Source organism: Prionailurus bengalensis, chromosome E4 (genome assembly GCF_016509475.1).
Source record: "Prionailurus bengalensis isolate Pbe53 chromosome E4, Fcat_Pben_1.1_paternal_pri, whole genome shotgun sequence".
NCBI lineage: Eukaryota > Metazoa > Chordata > Mammalia > Carnivora > Felidae > Prionailurus > Prionailurus bengalensis.
Window position 1 is genome coordinate 68,413,034 of NC_057360.1, and position 22,223 is coordinate 68,435,256.

The 22,223-nt window shown below is 62.2% G+C and overlaps 1 protein-coding gene across 1 annotated transcript; it reads left to right on the forward strand.

Annotated features, from left to right (window-relative positions):
* Positions 1-610: 610 nt before the first annotated feature.
* UBE2Q1 (ubiquitin conjugating enzyme E2 Q1) lies at positions 611-9,779 on the forward strand. The gene is made up of 13 exons (XM_043569318.1): positions 611-952; positions 3,036-3,140; positions 3,472-3,576; positions 4,114-4,164; positions 5,566-5,706; positions 7,175-7,259; positions 7,697-7,757; positions 7,906-7,996; positions 8,103-8,161; positions 8,249-8,297; positions 8,512-8,607; positions 8,801-8,867; positions 9,305-9,779. The coding sequence occupies exons 1-13, from the start codon at positions 626-628 to the stop codon at positions 9,334-9,336; spliced, it is 1,269 nt and encodes a 422-aa protein (XP_043425253.1). The 5' UTR covers positions 611-625; the 3' UTR covers positions 9,337-9,779.
* The last annotated feature ends 12,444 nt before the right edge of the window (positions 9,780-22,223 follow it).

Here is a 22,223-nt window from a genome sequence, read left to right on the forward strand (position 1 = left end):
CCAAGGTCACACGACCAGCTGGTGGCGGGGCGGGCACGAGCCTGCAAACCCCGGGAGCCGCCGCATTCGCCGTGAGCCCCCGGGGGCGCGGAGGCGCGAGCCCCTCACTCTCTCCCCACGCCGCCGCGGCTCAGGGACCCGGACAGGAAGCGAATCCCGCGCGAGGGGCCCCCTGGGAAGCACGCGGCGCCGGGGCACGTGACAGGGGAGCGCCTGCCGGGCCGACGCACGGGCGCGCGCACGGCGAGCGTCAGCGCGCGCGGAGGCGCCGACGGAGCCGGGCCCAAAGCCCCGGGTCACGTGTGCAGGGCAGCAGGCGAGCACCGGGGGGGGGGGGGGGGGGGGCGTGCGAGAGAGGTCACGTGAGGGAGGCCGGCGTCGCGCGGTCACGTGAGGGGCGGGGCGGGCCGCCGGAGCGGAGGGGGAGGGGCGCGCGGCTTCCGGCGGCTGGGGGCCGGCGAGCGGGGGGGCCCCGTCCCGGAGGCGGCGGCGGCGCCATCTTGGCGAAGGGGGGATCAGGAAGTGCGGACCGCGGCGGCGGCGGCGGCGGCGGCGGCGGCGGCGGAGCCCGAGCGGAGGCCGGAGGCTCCCGGCCCGCCGGCCCCGGAGCGGAGCGGAGCGGAGGATGCAGCAGCCGCAGCCGCAGGGGCAGCAGCAGCCGGGGCCGGGGCAGCAGCTGGGGGGCCAGGGGGCGGCGCCGGGGGCCGGGGGCGGCCCGGGGGGGGGCCCGGGGCCGGGGCCCTGCCTGAGGCGGGAGCTGAAGCTGCTCGAGTCCATCTTCCACCGCGGCCACGAGCGCTTCCGCATTGCCAGCGCCTGCCTGGACGAGCTGAGCTGCGAGTTCCTGCTGGCCGGGGCCGGAGGGGCCGGGGCGGGGGCCGCGCCCGGACCGCATCTGCCCCCGCGGGGGTCGGTGCCCGGGGATCCCGTCCGCATCCACTGCAACATCACGGTGAGGACCCCTCCGCGCGCCCCTGCGCGGCCCCCTGTCAGGCACCCGGGATCGCCCCACACCGCACGGCTCTTTGCTCTCCGAGGACCGGGCAGGCCGAGTTCCCCCCCCCCCCCCCCGTCGGGGCCCGGCGCCTGCTCCGAGCGGGTCACACTCGCCGCCGCCGCTGGAGGTTGTGCACCCGGCGTCCGCCGCGCACCCCGACATATGGCGCCTCGACTGGCCCTTTCCACCGGCCCACATCCCGTGGGCCGTGATTTGGCCCCGCGCGGCTTTACCTGGCCACCTGCGGAGGCCCCTTCCTTCCCCTGCTGTCACTTTTGGGTTCCAGGCCTGTGCCCTGAGCTCAGCCGCGGGGACCCACCTGGCCTGGAACTCCACGTTTCCGTGATACCTCCTTGTCGGCAGTGCCTTTGACTTAGGACGTTGCCACCTGTGGGATGGCTGCCCAGGCACCTCTCCCGAAGCCCCCCTTTGCTCCCTGAATTTTTACTAAGGAGCCGTTCGCAGGTCACGGACTCTTCTCTGTTTCGGTCTCCCTTTTATTCTGATGTAACCTCGAACTCTCCTTTTGCCCCAACTGGTAGCAGACCTCCTCTCTCCTGTTCCCTCGGAAATCTCCCCTTGCCATGGGTGGGTGCCTTTCCCAGCAACGATGGTGATGATTGAGGACGGCGCCCTCGATCCTGAGCGGCTACAGTCCCTTCTGTGCCCAGTGAACACCATTGCACACGAGGCTAAGCCAGGAGACATCCTGCAGGCCTCCTGCCCCATGTGTCCTCAGACCTCCCCTGAAGGGGGGCAGCGCCTGAGGACTGGGAGTGCTCAGTGCTGCATGGCCTGGCACTTACCTGCTGGGACAGTAGTTAGGCAGCAGGGGGGCCAGCACTTTACCCAGCAGGCTGTCTGCACCCTGGAGGGAGTAGTCAGGGGAAACACTGACCTGTGAATCGGGTGGTACTTGGGGGCCTGGTTTCCTATCCCTTTTCCTCCATTGAACCAGGTCAAGGTGCGGTGAGCCTCAGCCTGGGCTGGACGGTGCTCCCCCAAAGCACATGTGTCCCCTTTTTTCCTGTTTTTTTTTCCCCCCACCTTTTTCCTACTAAGAAGTTGAGATTGGAGAACTGGGTGTGGTTGAGTCAGGTGAAGACTTGAGTATCTTCCATGATTGCTTCCCTCCAGCGTTTGAGGATTAGCGCTGTGACAGAGCTAAGACCCCAGCAGAAGCGGGTGGGGGGACCCCCCTGAGTTGATTCTGTTCCCGAAAGGCAGGAATGCCCCCTTTTCTTCTAGCTGCCCATCTGGTTGCATGCAGAGTGCCTGCACCGTCTTTGTCCCCAGAAGGAAGCTAGGCTGCGAGGCTCTCAGTCCAATTCCTTGTGGCCCCCATAAAGCAGACTTGGCGAGAACTATGCCCCCAGTTTTGGGCAGAGGGGGGAGTCTGGTCTCAGGAAGCCTGGGAATGTCAGCAGCGTGGGCTTCCTCCCCCCAGCCTGCCTCGTGGGGCCCTGCAGCCCGCGCCTGCTCGAGGGAGAGACGGGGGAGCTGGCCCGTCAGCGGTTCTGTGGGGAGTGACCGGGTCGGAGGCGTCTTCCTGCGCTCCTTTTCTGTTGGGTTCTGGAGACTCAGCCTAGCGTGTGGCTTTCCTTCTCCAGCCGAACCGACAGTGACCGGCAGCCTTCGTTGTTTCCCCGTCGGCGTGATTGTGACAAGGGGTCCCTTCCTGAAATCACCGTGGAACTCGAGGAGCGGAGGGCTGGAGGGCTCACTGCCGGGTGTGGGACAGGCCGCCCGCAGCGCCGTGCGTGGGAAGCCTCCCTCCCCGCCGGTGGCGCGGCGGCGCTCCCCTGGCTCGCTCCTGAGAAGAGAAAGGGTGTTCAGGCTGTTTGGAAAGGGTTCTCTCGGGGACTGGCTCTGCTCTGGGATTTGTTGGGAAGCTGGTGGGATGCCGACCTGCTGAGCTGGGCTTTTGTTGGGGGCGGAGGAGCAGAGGGACCAGAGATCTTGGGGGACGGGAGGCAGGCAAGGTCTGCTCTTCCCAGGGCTGCCCGTGCTGACCACTCTCTCTGCTCTTTTCCCTCAGGAGTCCTACCCTGCTGTGCCCCCCATCTGGTCAGTGGAGTCCGATGACCCAAACTTGGCCGCTGTCTTGGAGAGGCTGGTGGACATAAAGAAAGGGAATACTCTGGTGAGGGGCCAGGCTGCCGGGCCGAGGCTGCCCTCTCCTCTTATGAGGCCCACATCATGGAGACGCCTCGTGGAAGGAGATGTGTTCGGGAGGGGGGCGGTACAGTACGTCCAATCCCTGGGGGCAGACTCCGGGGGCAGGGGGGCAGCTTACTAAAGCCAGAGGGAGAGCCTTGCACCAAACCCAGCCTTGGTCTAGGAAACTCCCACACACGTGGTCCGGGAGATCCAGAGAACCAGGTACCGGATCGGGGTTTAGGAGCTTGTCCCCACACGGGTCCATACTGGGGTGGGGATGAGGTGTCTGACGTCACCGCCGTCCCCTTTCCCAGCTCCTGCAGCATCTGAAGAAGATCATCTCCGACCTGTGTAAGCTGTACAACCTCCCTCAGCACCCAGATGTGGAGATGCTGGACCAGCCCCTGCCGGCCGAGCAGGTGAGCAGTCGGGGCTCTGGGCCCGGTGGATACCTGTTCGCGGAGACGTGCCTGCGGTAATTCCTCCGCACTTCCAGCCACTCCAGACACCTGCACGGGTCGCGACTCTTGGCCCTTGTCCTTCAGGTGGGGATGTAGCTAGATGGGCACTGGTGCCCCCAGAACTTCCCCGGGGGCAGCGAGCTCCGTGTCGAGAGGAGGGGGAGTTCTTACCACTGGCGGTAGCAGTTGGTGGCCTTTGGGGACCCAGGCTGCTGGGGGAACCGACGGCTGGTGTGAGTCTAGAGACGATCGAGTCAAGGAGAGGCTCCTCGGACGGGGACGCGGGAGGTGGGTCGTGCGGCCCCTGTCCTCTTAACGTGTGCACGTGGTCGGAGAAGGACGGGCCGGTAGTGAGGTCACTCCCTGGGCTGTGGCTCCATCCTGACCGGCCGGCGGCACGAGGCAGGGACACAGCCGCCAGACCCCGGGCTCCAGGGCGGAGGTCAGAGGCCACGTGCTGAGGCTCTGATCGCTGTCTTTCCCTCCCGGCCGCAGTGCACCCAGGAGGACGTGTCTTCGGAAGACGAAGACGAGGAGATGCCTGAGGTAGGGTTGCGCCCCGGGGCGGCAGTGGCGGGAAGCTCTTTGTCGGCAGCACTGAGCACCCGCTGTGTACAGCGTTCCAATGTAGACCGGGGAGAGAAAGGACTGAGGACAGGTTTACTGGCCTAGAGGAGCGGCCAGTGTAGTGGGAGACAGGCCCCCCGCAAGCACCGAGGACAGCCAAGTGCTGAGGTCTTTAAGCCAAGTAGTCCACGAGGTCACTTTAGGGGCCCTTGGAGTCAGGCCTGGGCTCCCATCCTGTGCCCAGCTGGGGAAGTGACTCCCCTGGCTGCGGTTTCCTCGTTTCCGAGGCAGCTTGTGACACCTGGTACGTATGAGCGCCGTGAGGGTGAAATGCGGCGCCGCGTCTAAAACGTCCTACGTGGTCTCTGATGAACACTGAGTAACTTTGGTCCGTTCTCCAAAAACGTAGGCGCTTTCACAGAAAGTAACGTAATAGTTAAGAACCCGAGCTTCAGAGCCACGTGGAGCTCGACTCGCATCTTAGCTCCGCCGAGGGTCGTGCGGCTTTGGGCGTGATGATAAGCCTCAGCAGGCCTTAGCTTGCTCCTCTGCAAAACGGGAGTAACGGCGGAGCAGCAGCACAGCGATGGCGGGATGTCAGCCGGGGCGTGTGGGGTCCGCTACGGCACCCGGCACGGGACAGGCGTTCGTGGATGTCCGCGGCTAGCGCCGGAATTAGGAGGTTAGCGGTAGCCGCATTGTGCCAGGGTGAGGACGCCGCTCCGGTGACACTTCTGCTCCTGAGTAGCTCTGCTGGGACCTTAGACGCACGAAGGGCCGTCACACATCTCTCGGCCACCGGCCTCTGCGCCGCCCCACGCACAGCGAGCTCCCTGCCCACCCGGGTTGGGGTGGAGGAGGGCCTAGTCCTCTTCTTGACCTCCTCCGCCTCGTTCCCCTTGGCATAGGCGCCTCCGCAGACCTGACCCGGGCCCCGCACCCACGGGGAGGGCGGGAGACTTGTGCCCCCGTCTTCACTACTCCTGGGAATCGTAGCGACCCGGTGAGAAGTGAGTTCTGAGCCACGGTGTCAGGCCAGCGTCATTCCAGGACTACAGAGGGGCCGCTGCTATCAAGGGAGAGTGTCCGGGACAGCTGGAGCGGGGTCGGTCTCGGTGACAAGATGGCCGAGTCCCCACTTGCCTTCCTGGGTCCTGGCGGGGTCCTGCCGCCTGAGACCGACCAGGAGATTTTCTTGGTGGGCGTGGGGCCGGGGCACTCTGGACCCGGAGCTGGCTGTGTCCATCCGTCGGCCTGCTGGACCGACTGTTGTCCTGTACCCTTTGACCCCGGCCAGGTGGGACCGGGAAGGCAGTGGCCCTTCTGCATAAACTGTTGGTTCTTTCCTCCCCACCCACCCCCCGTCCCGTGCCCCCCCAGGACACGGAAGACCTAGACCACTATGAGATGAAAGAGGAGGAGCCGGCTGAGGGCAAGAAACCCGAAGACGACGGCATCGGAAAGGAAAACTTGGCCATACTAGAGAAGATCAAAAAGAACCAGAGGCAAGATTACCTGAACGTACGTGGCTCCCGGGGAGAGGCCGGGCCGAGGGGTTGGAGGGTCCTGGCCGGGAGGGGGGTGCGGGGAGAGGCCGGGCCGAGGGGTTGGAGGGTCCTGGCCGGGAGGGGGGTGCGGGGAGAGGCCGGGCCGAGGGGTTGGAGGGTCCTGGCCAGGAGAGGCCGGGCCGAGGGGTTAGAGGGTCCTGGCCAGGAGAGGCCGGGCCGAGGGGTTAGAGGGTCCTGGCCGGGATAGGCCAGCCCGAGGGGTTGGAGGGTCCTGGCCGGGACGGGGGGCGGGGAGAGGCCGGGCCAAGGGGTTGGAGGGTCCTGGCCAGGAGAGGCCGGGCCGAGGGGTTGGAGGGTCCTGGCCGGGAGGGGGGGGCGGGGAGAGGCCGGGCCGAGGGGTTGGAGGGTCCTGGCCGGGAGGGGGGTGCGGGGAGAGGCCGGGCCGAGGAGTTGGAGGGTCCTGGCCAGGAGAGGCCGGGCCGAGGGGTTAGAGGGTCCTGGCCAGGAGAGGCCGGGCCGAGGGGTTAGAGGGTCCTGGCCGGGAGAGGCCAGGCCGAGGGGTTGGAGGGTCCTGGCCGGGACGGGGGGTGGGGAGAGGCCAGGCCGAGGGGTTAGAGGGTCCTGGCCAGGAGAGGCCGGGCCGAGGGGTTAGAGGGTCCTGGCCAGGATAGGCCAGCCCGAGGGGTTGGAGGGTCCTGGCCGGGACGGGGGGTGGGGAGAGGCCAGGCCGAGGGGTTAGAGGGTCCTGGCCAGGAGAGGCCGGGCCGAGGGGTTAGAGGGTCCTGGCCAGGATAGGCCAGCCCGAGGGGTTGGAAGGTCCTGGCCGGGACGGGGGGCGGGGAGAGGCCGGGCCAAGGGGTTGGAGGGTCCTGGCCAGGAGAGGCCGGGCCGAGGGGTTGGAGGGTCCTGGCCGGGAGGGGGGTGCGGGGAGAGGCCGGGCCGAGGGGTTGGAGGGTCCTGGCCAGGAGAGGCCGGGCCGAGGGGTTAGAGGGTCCTGGCCAGGAGAGGCCGGGCCGAGGGGTTAGAGGGTCCTGGCCGGGAGGGGGGTGCGGGGAGAGGCCGGGCCAAGGGGTTGGAGGGTCCTGGCCGGGAGAGGCCGGGACGAGGGGTTAGAGGGTCCTGGCCAGGAGAGGCCGGGCCGAGGGGTTAGAGGGTCCTGGCCGGGATAGGCCAGCCCGAGGGGTTGGAGGGTCCTGGCCAGGAGGGGGGTGCGGGGAGAGGCCGGGCCGAGGGGTTGGAGGGTCCTGGCCAGGAGGGGGGTGCGGGGAGAGGCCGGGCCGAGGGGTTGGAGGGTCCTGGCCAGGAGAGGCCGGGCCGAGGGATGGAGGGTCCTGGCCGGGAGGGGGGGCGGCTGCGGGGCATCCGTGTCGGGAGCAGGCCCCTTCTGCGGGTGGGCTGATCCAGGGTGCCTGCCGGGCCACCACCCTGTCGCACGCGCCCCCAACTCAGGAGCGCGGATGTTTGTGTCCTGTTCCTCACAGGGGGCGGTGTCTGGCTCGGTGCAGGCCACTGACCGGCTGATGAAGGAGCTCAGGGATATCTACCGGTCACAGAGTTTCAAAGGCGGTGAGTGCAGGGTGCCGGGGGGCGTCTGAGTCTTGATTTCAGCTCAGGTCACCACCTCATGGTTTGTGGGTTTGAGCCCCACGTGGGGCTCTGCGCTGACAGTGTGGAGCCTGCTTGGGATTCCCCCTCTCTCTCTCTCTCTCTCTCTCTCTCTCTCTCTCTCTCTCTCTCTGCTCTTCTCCGACTCGTGTATGGGTACTTACTCTTTCTCCCTCTCAAAATAAATAAACTTAGAAAAGTCCTGGGATACGTGAACATTTATGAACTTTTCAGTCCCAAGAATGCAGCTTCTCAAGCCATTGGCTTAGACTGGGTGTTTGTCCATCGGGGTGAACCTGGAGTCTTTGATCTGTGTTCTGTCGGCCCGGGAGGGGGCTCTGCATCGGGGACCGTCCCCCAACCATCCTAACCGCACCTGTCGTCTTCCCTCCTTCCAGGAAACTATGCAGTTGAACTCGTGAATGACAGTCTGTACGATTGGAACGTCAAACTCCTCAAGTGCGTGGGGGCTGGGCAGCCAGTGGTGGGGGCGGGGGGTGGCGTGGGCATCTCTGGGGTGCGGAGGGGCTCATCCCTGAGCTGCCAGCGGTTGGCCGGGAGAGCGGGAGCCGGGACCAGGGGTCTGAGCCCAGGCTTGTTGCCTCAGAGTCGACCAGGACAGCGCTTTGCACAATGATCTCCAGATCCTCAAAGAGAAAGAAGGAGCCGACTTCATTCTCCTTAACTTTTCTTTCAAAGTAAGGCTTCTGTTTGTGCGGCTCCCCCCGAGCCAGGCTCCTTCCCTGCCCCGCAGAGGGCGGTCCTGCAGGCACTGGCCCCTCTGATTTCTCTCTTTCCTCTCAGGACAACTTCCCCTTTGACCCGCCATTTGTCAGGGTCGTGTCCCCGGTCCTCTCCGGAGGGTGAGTGGCTGCTCGGCAGGGGCGGGGGGTGGGGAAGGGGTGCGGAGCTCTTGACGGGCAAGCCGCCGACTCACCTCCCTCCTGCAGGTACGTTCTGGGCGGAGGCGCCATCTGCATGGAACTTCTCACCAAGCAGGTGAGCCTGCGTCCCGCGGTGGCCCAGGAGGGGCTGCGCTGACCGCAGCGCACGCTTGACGCTCGGGTGACAGGCAGGGCTCGCGCCCGCGACCCACACGGACAGCCGAGGGCTGGCCCCGAGGTGCCCCCGCCGGTGGAGGGGGGGCGGTGTCAGGCGTCGGGGCCCTCCGGACACCCTCCTGACCCGCGCGCTCCGGCACCCCCGTCCCCAGGGCTGGAGCAGCGCCTACTCCATAGAGTCTGTGATCATGCAGATCAGTGCCACGCTGGTGAAGGGCAAGGCGCGGGTGCAGTTCGGAGCCAACAAAGTAAGCGGCCGCTCGCGCCGAGGGCCGAGGGCCGAGGGCCGGAGGCCTCCGGCTGGCCGGCGGGGAGGGCGGTGGGGCCGGGGTCCCCAGGCAGAGGGTCCTGGGGCGGGAGCCGGGGTCTCTGGGGGCAGCTGTGGAAGGTGGCGGCCGGCGGGCCGCGGCCGGCCGTGCTGACGGTGGCGTCCTGTCCCAGTCCCAGTACAGCCTGACGAGAGCACAGCAGTCCTACAAGTCCCTGGTGCAGATCCACGAGAAGAATGGTGAGGCCCGGGCCCGGGGGTCACACTTCCCGCCACAGCGAGGACCCCTTCCTTGGGTTTCTAAGCCTTTACCGCCCGTCACACGGCGCCTGCCCCCGTCCCGCTGTTCCCCCCCATTCCCCCCATTCTCCCTCGCCCCCGTTCTCCGGAGAAGGGCCCGAGGGGGTAGCGTCCACACCCCTGCCCCGGAGAAGCACCGCCCGCCCGGCGCACGGGTGCAGGCCCTCCTGACCACCCTTCCAGAATGCTCATCTCACTGGGTCATCTCAGGTCGGGCGCCTCGTTCTCCCCGTCTTCGTGGCCTCCGGCGGGCAGTTTCCCAGCTCCCCGACACCACCTGCGTCCCGATGACCCCGGAGGTGCCCTCCCTCGGTATTGGGGCCAGGAGGGGCGGCTGGGGCCTCCACCCGGTGACTGTCCCCTCACTTCCTCTGCAGGCTGGTACACACCCCCGAAGGAAGATGGCTAAGCCCGGGGAGCCGCCCTCCTCCTCCCCAGGCGCCACTGGACCAATTACCTTTGAATGCTGTGTTCGGATCTCACGCCGCCTCCGTGGTCCCTCCCTCACTTTTCCCGGACGTGACATAGCTCTGCCTCTCGCGGGACAAAGACGGCTATTGTAGGCGCTAAGGGAAAACAGAACTGTCAAGTACTCAAGACTGACTTACAGACCAACCAACCACCTGGCTGGAACCCCTGCTAGCAGGCACTCTTATAAAAGAAACTTTCGAGCCTCCTTATATTGCTGGAAACTCAGCTGTGCTCCAGACTAGAGCCTCCTTACCTATGCTATGGATTTTTAATTTATTTTCTCTTATTTCATGTACACTGCTTTTTTTGGTTACAGTGTATGATGGATGTGTATGAAAAAAATGTATCTTTGGGAAAACAATTACAGTTTGTTAATTTGAAGATGCTGGTCTTGACTCCTCTTTTTCTTCCCGCCTCCTGCCCCCCCCCCCACCCCCGCCCCGCCCCGTGCCTCCCCGGCAGTGGGGGAGGGGCAGGGCCCAGCCGGCTAGGGGAGAGGCTGGAGCACTGGGCTCGCCCCCAGGTCTCTCCCCGCGGCCACCAGCACTTGCCCCCCCCCCCCCGCCCCGTGAAACGCGAAGCCTAGCATAGCTGCTAAACCACAGCGGAGCCAGCCGCAACGATGACCTTGATTCTTAGGACTTTTTTTCCCTAGTCGCAGATGTTTCCAAATTTCTAAGAAAAAGATAGATTTTAGAGGCCGCTTCAGAGAATTGCTTCTACATGAATCGAGGGGGTGGGGGACGAGGCCCTCCCTGGGGAAGGTGGCTTCGACCAGCTCCCAGTGACTGCGGATGCCCTCTCGCTCCGGACTCCCGCCTCATCTGGGCTCAGCCCGGAAGCACGTCGTCTGGCCGGGAGAATCCGGGTTCTCTGAAGCCGCTCGCCTAACGGGTCCTGCTGGAAGGGTTAGCTTCGGGGGCTCGCTCTGTACCCAGGTTCCCACCCGGGCTCTGGACACTGCTGGTCCGGGGCGTGGGGTGGGGGGGAGGCCTGCCTCTGGGCCCTCAGCCTCGGGGCTGCGGCGGCCTCTGCGGACCCCTCTGCCTGCAGACTGGGTGCCGGGCCAGGCGAGGCTAGCGCAGCCGCTAGTGTTAGGAAGCCCGGGCCCAGGATGCCACCTGCGAACCTGCAGCCTGCCAGCACCCCGCTCTGTCGCGTGGGGAACCCGGCCGGTCTCCGTTTCCTCGCACGGATTTGAAGTCCCGCCGCGGCTGGACAGCTGCCCACTCCGCCCGGGGCTGTGCCGACTGCCCACGCCCACCTGATCTGGGTGCTGACAGACGCAGAGGGGCCCCCCGGGGTGGGAGGGGGGCGGGGAGAGACCCGCCAGAGAGCGGGGGAACTTACACCAGCCCTGAGCGGGGTGTAGACTGTGTTTTTAGTAATGTGTGCTGTGAGCTGTCCTCTGTATAATGAATTTTGTATTTTTCTCACCTACCAAAGGATGAAACAAAATTATTTAGTTTGGGTCTAATAAAACTATTTAATTGCTTTTTTATTTGTAAATATTTATTTAAACAATGTCTGCACCCAACCTGGGGCTGGAAGTCACAACCCTAGGATCAAGAGTCACGTGCTCCACCAGCCACGGGCCCCACTAATACAATTATTTATCTAAGTCTGTTTATTTTAGGAGAAAGAGTGTAAGCACAAGCAGGGAAGGGGCAGACAGAGAATCCCAAGCAGGCTCCATGCTGTCAACAAAAAAGAATCGACACGGGGCTCAAACCCACAAACCGTGACCTTGTGACCTGGGCAGAAATCAAGAGCCAGATGCTTAACGGACTGAGCCACCCAGGCGCCTCACTAATGAAATTACTTGAACAGCGCAGGGGCGCCTAGGTGGCTCAGTCGGTTGAGCGTCCAACTCTTGATCTCAGCTCAGGTCTGGACCTCAGGGTCATGAGTTCAAGCCCTGCACCGAGCTCCACGCTGGGCATGGAACCTGCTTAAGATCTTTTAAAAATAAAAATAAAGAAACAGAGGGGTCCATGTTCCCTGACATGAGGGGGAGCGCCAGCTCTGGTGAGCAGAGACCAACTCGAAGGGAGCCCTCCACCTTTCCGCTCAAACTCCACTCCCCCTTCCCGACCTTGAGTCGAGGGCTCTCTTGAAGCTGCAAAGCACAGAAGAGAAACGAGGCTGTACCGTCCTGAGCATGGAACGCCCAGGGCTCTTCTCTGCACCAGGACAAACGAGCTGCTCGGGACGGCGGGGTTCCGGGGGGCCGCGGGGGGCAGGCACACCACAGCGGCTCTGGTCTCACAGGGCAGGGCCGGGGACGGTGGCCACACAGAAGGATCAACACCCAGATTCACGAAACGTGCCGGCATTTATTCGAGGTGACCGCTCGGCGCTTAAGTGCTCCCCAATCCCACCCGGGAAGGCCGGGAAGACCCGACGCCGGGCCCCTCCGTTCCTCAGAACCACAGGGCAACAACGCCCGTCCTGTCATGCTCTGGGTGCACAGAGGAGGCGTGGGGAGGGCCCGCCGGCTGCCTCAGGCTTCAACCTCACGGAGCCTCCAGACACAGGACACACGGAGACGTCTGACTCTTCTCAGGGGTGAGCTGGGGGCCAGGCCACGTGCGAGTGGCAGCAGCTGTGGGTGCCGGGCCCTCTTCGTCCCAAGGTCTCGAGAGTGCAACGCGTCTGAGGACGGGGCAGGCAGACTGGGACGGGGAGGGCGCACGGTGGCCGTGTCATTTAAACTCTCCGAACATCAGGATGCCCGACTGGAAGAGAGAGAGTCGGTCTTCGTGGAAAGGAAGGACCGCCCGGCCCGTCCACCCAACCCCTGGAGAAGTTCAGTTTGTTTCTTTAGGGGAAATGCCAGGTGACGGTGCGGCACGGGAGGGTGCACAGACTGACACGGGGCAGGTACCTCCAAGTTCAAAACACCAGTGACGGATCGCCTGGTCCGAACTCAAAATGCCTGCGGAACACAACAAGGGCACCTTAGTGGCACCAGGTCGGGTCACGGAGAAGGAAGGGGAGGCTGCGGTGGCTGCGAGGACATTGGGGGGGGGGGCTCCTGCTACAGGGCCCGGAGAAGATTGCTGGGGGCGGGGGGGACCATAAAGAAAGAGCATGTAAAAATAGGTCTATTATCGTCGCTAAAATTATTGCCGGGATCTGGGATTTTACATCGTCCGGTGGGAAATCCTGGGGACAGAAGGCCGTGTTTGTTCAACTCTGCTCTCGGGGTTCTGGCACCAGGGTGGACGCTGGAAGGCAGGGAAGCCTTCACCAAGCGGGGCGGGCGAGCGAGGGCGCTTGCCGGAAACCCACCCTCTGGGAGCCCTTCCCCCACTCAGAGCCCGCCCACCCGCGCCCAACGCCGGGCCTCCTGTGTGTGTAAACTGGCCTCACGGAGGGGACCTTGGGTCTGTCCCCAGCTGTGCTGTTTCGTTTTTATGAAAGTGAGGAAGTTCCTTTCACCTTTCTGAGCCTTATTCTCCTCATCCTTAAAGGGGGACATCGTACACCTGCCGTCCTGGGCCCGTGACTCCCCAGCCTGGGCAGCAGGGGGCCTGTGCATGCAGTGACCCGAGACGACCTCTGGGTGGAGCCCACGCCCCGGGGGCGCAGCCGTCCGAGGCCCCCTGGCCGCTGCTCTTGGGGGAGCACCTCTCCATCCTCCTTCCCGGCCTTCTTCACCGCCGCTTCCCCTCCTGAACCGCACCCCCCCCAGCATTCTTCCCCCGTTCACACTTCCATCTAACTCGACCCCGACCCCGACCTCGACAGAAGAACAAAGGCCGAGAAGAGGCGTCTCCATCCCGAGGGTGTGGAAACCGAGGCCCGACAGGTGTCTGGCCCTAAAGAAACCACGCGTCAGGAGACCCCGTGTCCGGTGCTCATCTACCGTAGCTTTCAGATTCTACTTTTCCTCTGAACAGAACCCTTTCCCAGGGAAATCAACACACATGAACCAGACAAAAGCCGAGCAGCTCTGGCAAAAGTTTGGGCGGGGGGGCCCTGTGCCCACAAGCAGGCCCTGCGGTCCCTCTCAGGCACCCAGCAAATACGCCAGGGGCAGATCCGGAAATTGGGGTGAGATCACAGAAGACACCCCGAAAGGCACCCAGAGGCCCCGGCCCCCCTCAGCTGCCCCCTGGTCACCCCTCTGGTCACCCCGCAACCCCCCTCAGCTGCCCCCTGGTCTCCTGGTCACCCCCCAGCTCCCCTCAGCTGCCCCCTGGCCTCCCCTCAGCTGCCCCCTGGTCTCACCCCTGGTCGCCCCCGGCCACCCCTCAGATGTCCCCTGGTTGCCCCCTGGCCGCCCTCCGGCCGCCCCCTCCCCGGCCGTCCTGCTGAGGCCCCTTGCATCTCAGGAGGGTGGAGGGCAGTTCACCTTTGTCCAGCATGAATGGCTGAGTCAGAGGGGGGATGGCCCTGAAGTTGTCACTGTCCAGGCCGCACAGGGACCGCACGGGGAGGGTGGCCGACCGGCCGAGGTCGACGAACATGACCACAGCCCAGGCGCCCGCCCCGTCCAGCACCCAGCACCTGGCCGAGGGAGGGACGGGCGAGGGGACAGTGTTCAGCCACCACGGCGGCCCTCGACGGGGCGGCTGGAGGTCAGGGCCAGGAGCACCTTCCCCAGCCTCGAAGCGTGTCAGCAGAGGGACCTCGAGAGGACACGGCAGTGGAGAAGCCAGAGTCCAGGGAGGAGGAAGGAGCCCCAGGGCGCTCGCCCGACCCTGCCTGGCTCACACCTGTCCCGGGCCGCCCCGAGCCCCCGAGGTGGCGCTGGGCCGCACGGCGGAGTCAGGCAGGCAGGGCCAGCGCGTGGAACGGCGTCTGCATGTTCAGGCGCTGGACCCGCAGGCCGCACGAGGGACACACGCGTGTGTGGACGCCACCCCTCCGCCAGCGCGGCTCATCTGCCCTGCGCGACCGAGGGCGAGCAGGGAGAACCGGCAGCACGCCCTCCCCGGCGAGGCCCCGCAGCCCGAGGGGGCGGCCAGCAAGCCCAGCCGAAGGGGGTCCGAGGGACGATACGGGTCACCAGCAGCCCCACCTCCCCTCCCCTCCGACGTGGCGATGGTGGCCGGCCAGCCCCGGTCCCAGAAGCATCCCCTCGGCAGCAGGGCGAGGAAGGAAGGAGCCTCTGGGGCAAGAGCCGGAGTAAAGGGCGGGAGGGTGGGGTCTCCGCCAGCAGGAGCCCCCCCCCCCCCCCCCCGCACGACAGACAAGCGCCCGACGCCGAGCAAGACAGCGCCGTGCTGGGGGCACGCCAGGCCGGGCGACGCAGAGGGCCACGGCGACTCCCCGTGACCCAGGACACAGTCCTCGCCCCCAGGCACTGCCCCCCGTGTTCAGGCGCACCCCAAACCTCCCGCCACTCCGCCAACCACCGCCTCAGCCACACGTGCTCAGCAAGCTTTGAAAAGCCCGCCAACCACTCATCCCACAGCGTTTCCGGTCACACTCTGGCGTCCCCGCCCGGGGACCCACACCCACCACGCCGGCCACAGGCCACCACCGCACAGAGCGGGGGACGGCCTCAGAGCCCGGATCTGCTGGCAGAGTTCCTGGAAACGGCCCCCACCCCTGCCCCACCTGCCAGGGGCCAAGTGACGTCCGGTCACATTTCCCTGGGGGTGGCGCCGCATCTCGGCGTACCTCATCTCCACGGGAGCCGCGTACAAGGCTGCCCCTCAGGTCTCGGTCGCACAGGGGCCACGAGGAGCCTTACGAGTGAGCTGGGTACAAGCTGGAAAGCAGACGGTGGAGTCCCGCAGGCCCCAGGACCGTCGCTCGACCACCGCACCCCTGCCCCCCTCAGACGCCGGCCCTGCCCTCGGAGGCGGGATGACGTGGGGGGTGGAAGTGCTCTTTCCACACCTCAGCCTCCGGACCCTCAGCCGCGTGCGTCCCCCTCTGGATGGGTCTCCGCAACCCAGAAAGCACCCAAGGGGATTGGAAGGGATTCCTCCTACACTGGCACAAGCTGGGGGGGGGGGGGCTGCTGGGGTGGGGAGGTCGGGAGCTGCAAAGACATATCCTGGGCACAGAGGGCAGCTGGGATCTCCCGGGAGGTCCTGGCCAGTCCTCGAGCAGAAGCTTTGTCCAAAACCTACAAAGAGAAAACGTACTGGTCAGTGTTTGTTTCCCTCCGGGCAGACCTGGAGACAGAAGGCATCGATGGCATCCGACTTTGGGGCTCCCCCACATTCGTGCATGCTAGGACCCTGAGCCGACCCAAGGAAGGACATCCAGACACGGGGAGGTGGGGAGGGCAGCGGCCGGAGGGCTCCACCAGGGTCACAGGATCCGGGACCGCGGAGGGAGAGGGTCACGCTGGAGGCCAGCCGGTGCAGAGAGAGGCCGGGCGCCCCTCCTCTCACCGCAGCCCCGCGCCCCCCAAGCCGCGCCGGCGTCTCCGGCCCCAGGCAAGCCCACGAGCGGACCGCTGCCAGAGAACGCAAACGGCCACCGTCCCGAACGGCCACAATGCCACAATCCCAGCAGACGTTTATTCCTTCTCTCCAGACGGACACCCCTCACCCACTCCCCTGTCCTCAAACTCACAACACGCCCCACTCGACCTCTGATGCAGCAAATACACCTCAGACCCCGCGTCCGGGTGTCCGACCCGAGTCACCGTCGGGGACTCTGCTCGGACGTGGAGGTGACCGCCACACGGGACGACGCTCAGCCTGTCAATGTCAGGAAATGTGTCACCACCCACCTACTGGCCCAGGCCAGACTCCCCTCTCTCCCCAGCTCCGGAAGTCAAATCCATCGGCAAGCCAAGCCAGCAATTGCTCCAGAGCACACAGAGCTCGCAGACCCCCTCTGCCCGCCCCCCCCAGGACCCCAGCAGCGGCACCCATCGCGGCGGCTGCCCCGCAGACTACTCGGCCCCTCACACACGGAGCTCAGATTCCATTACTCCGGATCAAAACCTTCCAACAATGCCCCGCTGTGCTCACAAATAAAACCCAGAGTCTCCACTGTGACTCAGGAGGCCATGATCTGACCCTCCTTCCCACATGCCTCCCCTGTGCCCGCTCTCCCCTCACCCCTGCCAAGTCACACACTGCGGCATCTGCACATGCTCCCTCTGTCTGGAGTGTTCTGGAATGTTCTTCCCCTGGTCTTCACACGCTAGGCTCTGACCTGTCATCTAGACCTCGGCAAAGGCGCCTCCCTCAGCGTCATCTAAAGAAGTGACCCCCCTTCATCACAGCGCCTCACTTTATTTCTGTCTGGCATTTTCCTATTTACTTACTGGTTGACTGTCGGTCCCTTCCCGCAAGCCCACAAGCATGGCGAGAACCTGGGTCATATTTGAGGTGGCCCCGCAGCCGAGAACACGGTCTGCTCGGCACACACACAGACGGAAGGGACGGAAGGGACGGAAGGGACCTGGGGCCGGGTTCCCTCTTGCGCAGCGTGAAGCTCACCTGAACCGACGTGAGGGTTTAGCGGGCTGGCATCGTCTCAGTCCCGGCCCCAGAGCGGACGGGCCCGTGCCGGCAGGCTGGGTACCAGTGCGGGATGGGGGCCTCGGCAAGTCGCACCTGCTGCTGTAACACAACAGCTTCCCGCGGCAAAGCAGCCGGAACGAGGCCCGCAGAGCCTGCGCTCCACGAGACCAACCGCTGACGCGGAGCAGCGAGACCAGGCCCCCCAGCCAAGCCCGGGAGGCGCCTTCTTAGAATCTCCTCAGCTCCCAAGAGCCAATTACCGGCAGTGACTCCAAACTGAGAATCGTTAACATAGAAACATGTAAAGCCATTCTTGGTCTAATTATTATTCCCCAATAGTTTAAGAGAGAAATACAACAATCCCATCTTGACAGGTGGTGAAATTACACTTCAGGAGAAAATCCACAATTATCATCCGGCCGCCAGACCAGGCACGTCACCCCAACAACCCTCAGCGCCTCGGGGTGTATTCCTGAGACAGAAGGGGCCCACTTCAATTCACCACAAGCACAGTGACCCTCACGCCCAGACTCCTCGACAGCCGCCAACAGTCTTCCCTTTGTTCTGGGCGTTTCCACCAGCTGCTCGAGTGCCCTGGGAGCTGTCGCCTGCCCCCGACTTAAGCCGGCGAGTCTGAGCCGTGGGACAGAAGACGCAGGACACAAAGGTCAGCGACCACAGCTCTGGGCTGGAGGGGCGTCCAACCCGTCTCCGGACACACCCCAGGGAGAAGCGCTCACACCGGCACGTGCAGGGGTGCGGCCTCACATAACCCTCCGAACAGCAGAGGCCTCTCTGCGGCCTCCACGTCCCCACGGGGCCACACACTGGGCCAGTGCTGGTCACTCTGTGCCGTCTCTTCCTGGGGACCCTGTTTGCATCCGGGGAGCTGATGGGCACATCCTGGTGGAAATTCACACCTACGGCGGTGACCCCCAAGCCCTGTCACCCACGCACCACACCTCGCATGTCTGCTGTGAGCAGGTACATAGCAACAGAGATAAAAGACCCCGGACCTTGCTTGCTCTCGGGGACCCCACACGAGGCACCCCGCAAACGCGGATGAGGCATGTGCCCGGCCATGAAGCCCACAGTTCAGTAGGTACAGTAAGTACACAGGGGGTATTATGTCCGCTGAGCGTAGGGCAAGGAGGGGGACAAAGAGCGCCCCGGGGGACAGGGGTCACAGTCCTGAATGAAGTGAGAGAGCAAACCCCACAGACACGGGGCCAGAGCTGGGGACGCGCTCGGCACGTCAGGACCAGCGCTGGACCTCCTGAGACGGGTCTTCCTGCCTGGACTCGGGCCCCGACTCGAACCCACAGGGCCGCCTTGAATCTGGGGGGATGTGCGAAGATGGCGGCACGTCCAGAGGGCAGAATGTCCTGGAAGCACCCGGAGGGATCTCAGGCGCATTCTGAGAGAGACGCCAGCCACGAAGCGTGCACACGGCAGGACCCCATGCACACGAAACCCTACGACAGATGAACCTCACCGAAAGTGACAGGAAGCAGGCGAGTGGTGGCCTGGGGCCACAAAGGGGGACAGGAGAGCCTTCTGCAGACCCAGAATGTTCCACATGCACCACCGTCGACCCAACTAACAGTACACCTGAAACGGGTTCATTTGATTCCGTGTAAATAATGCTTCAATTAATGCACCTATGTACTTTGTGTACTTAATGCTCCGATAAGGTTGTTTTATGTAAATTGATTAAACCTGGTCGTCTTGCTTTCGCCAGCCCTCCAGCGCTCCCATCGCTGGGTGACTATGAAAAGAAAAACGTTTCAAGATTTTTAGAAGTCATGTTATGATTACTTTTGTTCTTACACAACCTTCTCCAGGAATTAACTATTACTTTTTTCTCTTTCTCCATTCACTTGAGTTTGCTTAAATCCCTGGCTAAGGTCTCCCACACCCCCGACTCACAGCCTCTCTCCACCCTGGTCTCCATTTTTCTTCATAGGCCATCACCCTGGAGTCTCACTCCTGCTCCATCTGGGACTGGCCGTTGCACGGACATTCCCCAGCGGTGGGAGGGCTCTGGTCCATTCTATTGGAGCACATCCCTCCATAGTTTTTTGTTTTTTGAGGTGGGGGAAGGGTTAGAGAGAGAGAATCCCAAGGTGGCTCTGCACCGTCAGCACAGAGCCCAGAGCAGGGCTCGAACTCACAAACCACAAGATCATAACCTGAGCCGAACTCAAGAGTCGAATGCTGAGTCACCCAGGCACTCCGCCCCACTTTATGGCTCTTTGAGAACACGGGTGTGGGCCATACATCTTTCGAGACCCTACCTATCAGAACAAGTCCCAATTTTACCTTCACTCTAGAGTAATTTAAGAATAGATTTGGGGGGCGCCTGGGTGGCTCAGTCGGTTGAGCGTCTGACTTCGGCTCGGGTCATGATCCCGCAGTCTGTGGGTTCGAGCCCCGCGTCAAGCTCTGTGCTGACGGCTCAGAGCCTGGAGCCTGCTTTCGATTCTGTGTCTCCCTCTCTCTCTGCCCCTCCCCTGCTCAGGCTCTGTCTCTCTCTCTGTCAAAAATAAATAAACATTAAAAAATAATAATAAAAAAAAAAGAATAGATTTGGGTTGGGAATGCAAGCTGGTGCAGCCACTCTGGAAAACAGCATGGAGGTTCCTCAAAAAACTAAAAATAGAACTACCCCACGACCCAGCAATTGCACTGCTAGGCATTTCTCCACAGGATACAGGTGGGCTGTTTCAAAGGGACACATGCACCCCCACGTTTACAGCAGCACTGTCGACAACAGCCAAAGGATGGAAAGAGCCCAAATGTCCCTCGATGGATGATGAATGGATTAAGGAGACGTGGTGTATATATATATAGAGAGAGACAGATAGATATAGATATATATATGCAATGGAGTATTACTTGGCAATCAAAAAGAATGAAATCTTGCCATTTGCAGCTACGTGGATGGAACTGGAGGGTATTATTAGTGAAATTAGCTAAGTGAAATTAGTCAGAGAAAGACAAAAATCATAGGACTTCACTCATAGGAGGACTTTAAGAGCCAAGACAGAGGAACATAAGGGAAGGGAAACAAATATAATATAAAAACAGGGAGGGGGACAAAACAGAAGAGACTCTTAAATACAGCGAACAAACTGAGGGTTGCTGGAGGGGCTGTGGGAGGGGGGATGGGCTAAATGGGGGAGGGGCACTAAGGAATCTACTCCTGAAATCATTGTTGCACTATATGCTAACTAATTTGGACGTAAATTTTTAAAAATAAAAAGTTAAATTAAAAAAAAAAGAATAGATTTGGGTTCAGACATTACGTTCTTCCAAAATTCAGTGACACGACCCAATCCTCCACCCGCCAATGTGGATTCTCTTCCTGAAGCTTTATCCAATATTCTAAAATATTTCCACAACATGTCTTGGTGTAGCTCTTACTTTCCCATTTATTATCATGGGTACTTGCTGGAGGCTTTCCATCTGAGAGCTCACATCCTTCACCTCTGGGATATCTTGTTCTAACACTCAGTGCTTCCTCGCTGGTGCTGACCTGACTCTCCTGGGGGTGCGGCACCCCCCCCCACCCCGTGGCTGAGCCTTTAATTGTCCCTTTTCTCTTTTCTAAAACAATCCTACTACAAAAGATTTTAATTGACACATCCTGTTCCCAAAAAGCAGTAATAAAACTTGACAGAACTGTTAAAGACCAGCATCTCAGGATACTGGAGGTTGACCAGAAGCCTTCAATGCACGGAGAGCCCTCGTCGGGCACAAGACGGAGCTCCTCCCGGCCGCTGGACAGCAGGTGGATGAGCCTCGAGAGTCGGGCTGTCATAGAAATGGCGGTCCCCGGCGAGTAGATGGGAGGGCCGCTCGGCAGCCCGGGGACGCGCCCCTGCGGCTCTCACGCCTCCTTGTCTAGGAAATACCTATTTCCAGCTCTTACCTAACCTTCTATCAGGTTGTTTCCTTTTCCCATCGATCTTCAGCTTTGACTTTTCTTTTTTAGAGAGTGAGAGCAGGGGAGGGGCAGAGGGAGACAGAGTCCCAAGCAGGCTCCAACTCAGCACAGAGGCCGACACGGGGCTCAATCCCACGACCCTGGGATCATGACCTGGGCCAAAATGAAAAGTGGATGCTGCACCCACTGGGCCACCAGGTGCCCCTCTTTTTGCTTGTTTTTAAAAAACATTCTTGGGGCACCTGGGTGGTTTGGTCCGTTAAGCGTCTGACTTCAGCCAAGGTCATGATCCCGTGCGTTCAGGAGTTTGAGCCTCACATCGGGCTCTCTGCTGTTAACACAGAGCCTGCTCAGATCCTCTGTCCCCCTCTCTGCCCCTGCCCCGCTCGCACCTGCTCTCTCTCAAAAATAAACAAACATTTTTAAAAATTCTTTTTAAATGTTCTGGATCTTAATCCAGAAAAACGTTTTGCTGACAGTAAACACTTCAGGCCCTTCGACAACGTGGTCCCTGCTACTGTGTAGAGGTGGAGACAAAGTGTAAATGGGTGAGGCTGTTTTCCAATAAAACTGTGTAGACACTGAAATCTGAATTTCATATAATTTTCATGTGTCATCAAATAACATTCTTCAAAAAAAATTTTCCCCGTTTAAAAATGTAAAAACCATCCTTAGAACTTGTACTCTGGGAAGATGCTATAAATGTACCTTTCCCTATTCCTTCTGCTAAACACCGGACCTTACACATAAAACAGACAGAAGGCAACTCTGACCTTGGGACCAAAGGACAACATGGTGATGAATTCCCTGGGTTTTCTTCCCGCCTCCCGTGTCCTAGACTTAGAGCCAAAGAACCCACGAGCGCCAACAGGCACAGACCGGAAAAGCCCCAACAGAAGCCTGCTCTCTCCCGCGACGGGACCAGAAAAGGGGAAGCCTCGCGTGGCAGCAAACTTCCGAACAACAACTGTTGTGCTCCAGCCACACACACACACACACACACACACACACAGACACTAGCCCCGAGTCCACGCACCCAGCAGAGACAGCAGGGAGCCCGCGCAGCCGGGACAAGTGAGCCCACGGCTCCCACCCAGTTATGTTGCAGAAAGCTGACGGGGCAGGCGGAACTCTGTCCCGCTATCCAGTAATGACACGGGCCCCTGCCACTGGGACCGGTGACGGCCACTGGGGAAGTGGACACCCACAGCACACAGCACTAGGCGCCCCTGCCCCGAAGACCGGCAGTGTCAGAGGAGTGCTGTTGGAGAGTCAGGACTCTCCTGAGTGGTGACCAAGCCACCTACAGCGGGTACCAGGGGAGACCCCGTGCAGAGCCAGACCTCCCAACCCCACGACAGTAAACGGGGCCTCATAAGGGGAACCTGAATTTCTACGTCAGCCAGCAGTATCGACGGGCACCCTGCTGGA